Source organism: Fulmarus glacialis, unplaced genomic scaffold (assembly GCF_000690835.1).
Source record: "Fulmarus glacialis isolate BGI_N327 unplaced genomic scaffold, ASM69083v1 scaffold16205, whole genome shotgun sequence".
Classification (NCBI taxonomy): domain Eukaryota; kingdom Metazoa; phylum Chordata; class Aves; order Procellariiformes; family Procellariidae; genus Fulmarus; species Fulmarus glacialis.
The window spans coordinates 1,936-2,602 of record NW_009215055.1 but is presented as its reverse complement, the minus strand read 5'-3'; the positions used below and the strand labels follow the sequence as shown (position 1 = coordinate 2,602).

Here is a 667-nt window from a genome sequence, read left to right as displayed (position 1 = left end):
GTCACGGGGCTGGGAGCACGCGGAGGTCAGCGTGCCAGGGAGAGATGGCGACCCAAAGGGCAGCCAGCTCCTGCTGCTGGGAAGGAGGCCAGATGCTGCGGGGATGGGGATGGGGAGGGGAGCAAGGGCGCAGGGCGGTGGGACGGAGGGATGCTCCAGTCCAGCCTTGCCCCACGTCGGTCGCAGAGGCTGCGGGGCTGGGTAGGAACTGGTCCTTCTCTGGGAAATCCCACCACCACCACCAGCACATGAGGTCTGGGCTGGGGGACGGGGGCTGGTTCCCTCATCCCATTCCACCTCCTTTCCCTTTCTCACCCAGCACTTTCCTGGAGGAGGAGAGGTCTCGCGACCGGGAGGGAGCTGGGAGAGGTCTCGCGGCCGGGAGGGAGCTGGCACGAGCAATCCCCACTGCTGGACCAGAGCCACCAGATCTGCCTTTGCCCCAACACCCGACGAGCCAGCCCTGCAGCCTTTCTCCGGGATGACCCAGCAGCTCTCTGCTGGCTGTGCCTCAGTTCCCCCCCAGCACCCTCCCAACACAGCCTTTGGAGATACTCCCTGGCTCTGCCCATCAGCATCAAACTCCCCAGGACCGGACTCACACAGCATCTTCGTGACCTGCCTCCTCTTGACTTTCTTCTGGCCCCGGGCATTGTGGCAGACGTGG

General features: G+C 65.2%; 1 protein-coding gene across 1 annotated transcript in view; it reads right to left on the bottom strand.

Annotated features, from left to right (window-relative positions):
* NMUR1 (neuromedin U receptor 1) overlaps positions 1-667 on the bottom strand; it is a 2,645-nt gene that overhangs the window by 1,163 nt on the left and 815 nt on the right. Inside the window, exon 2 of the mRNA XM_009578816.1 lies at positions 603-666. Coding sequence (XP_009577111.1) covers positions 603-666 — 64 coding nt within the window. The remainder of the gene's footprint in view (positions 1-602; position 667) is intronic.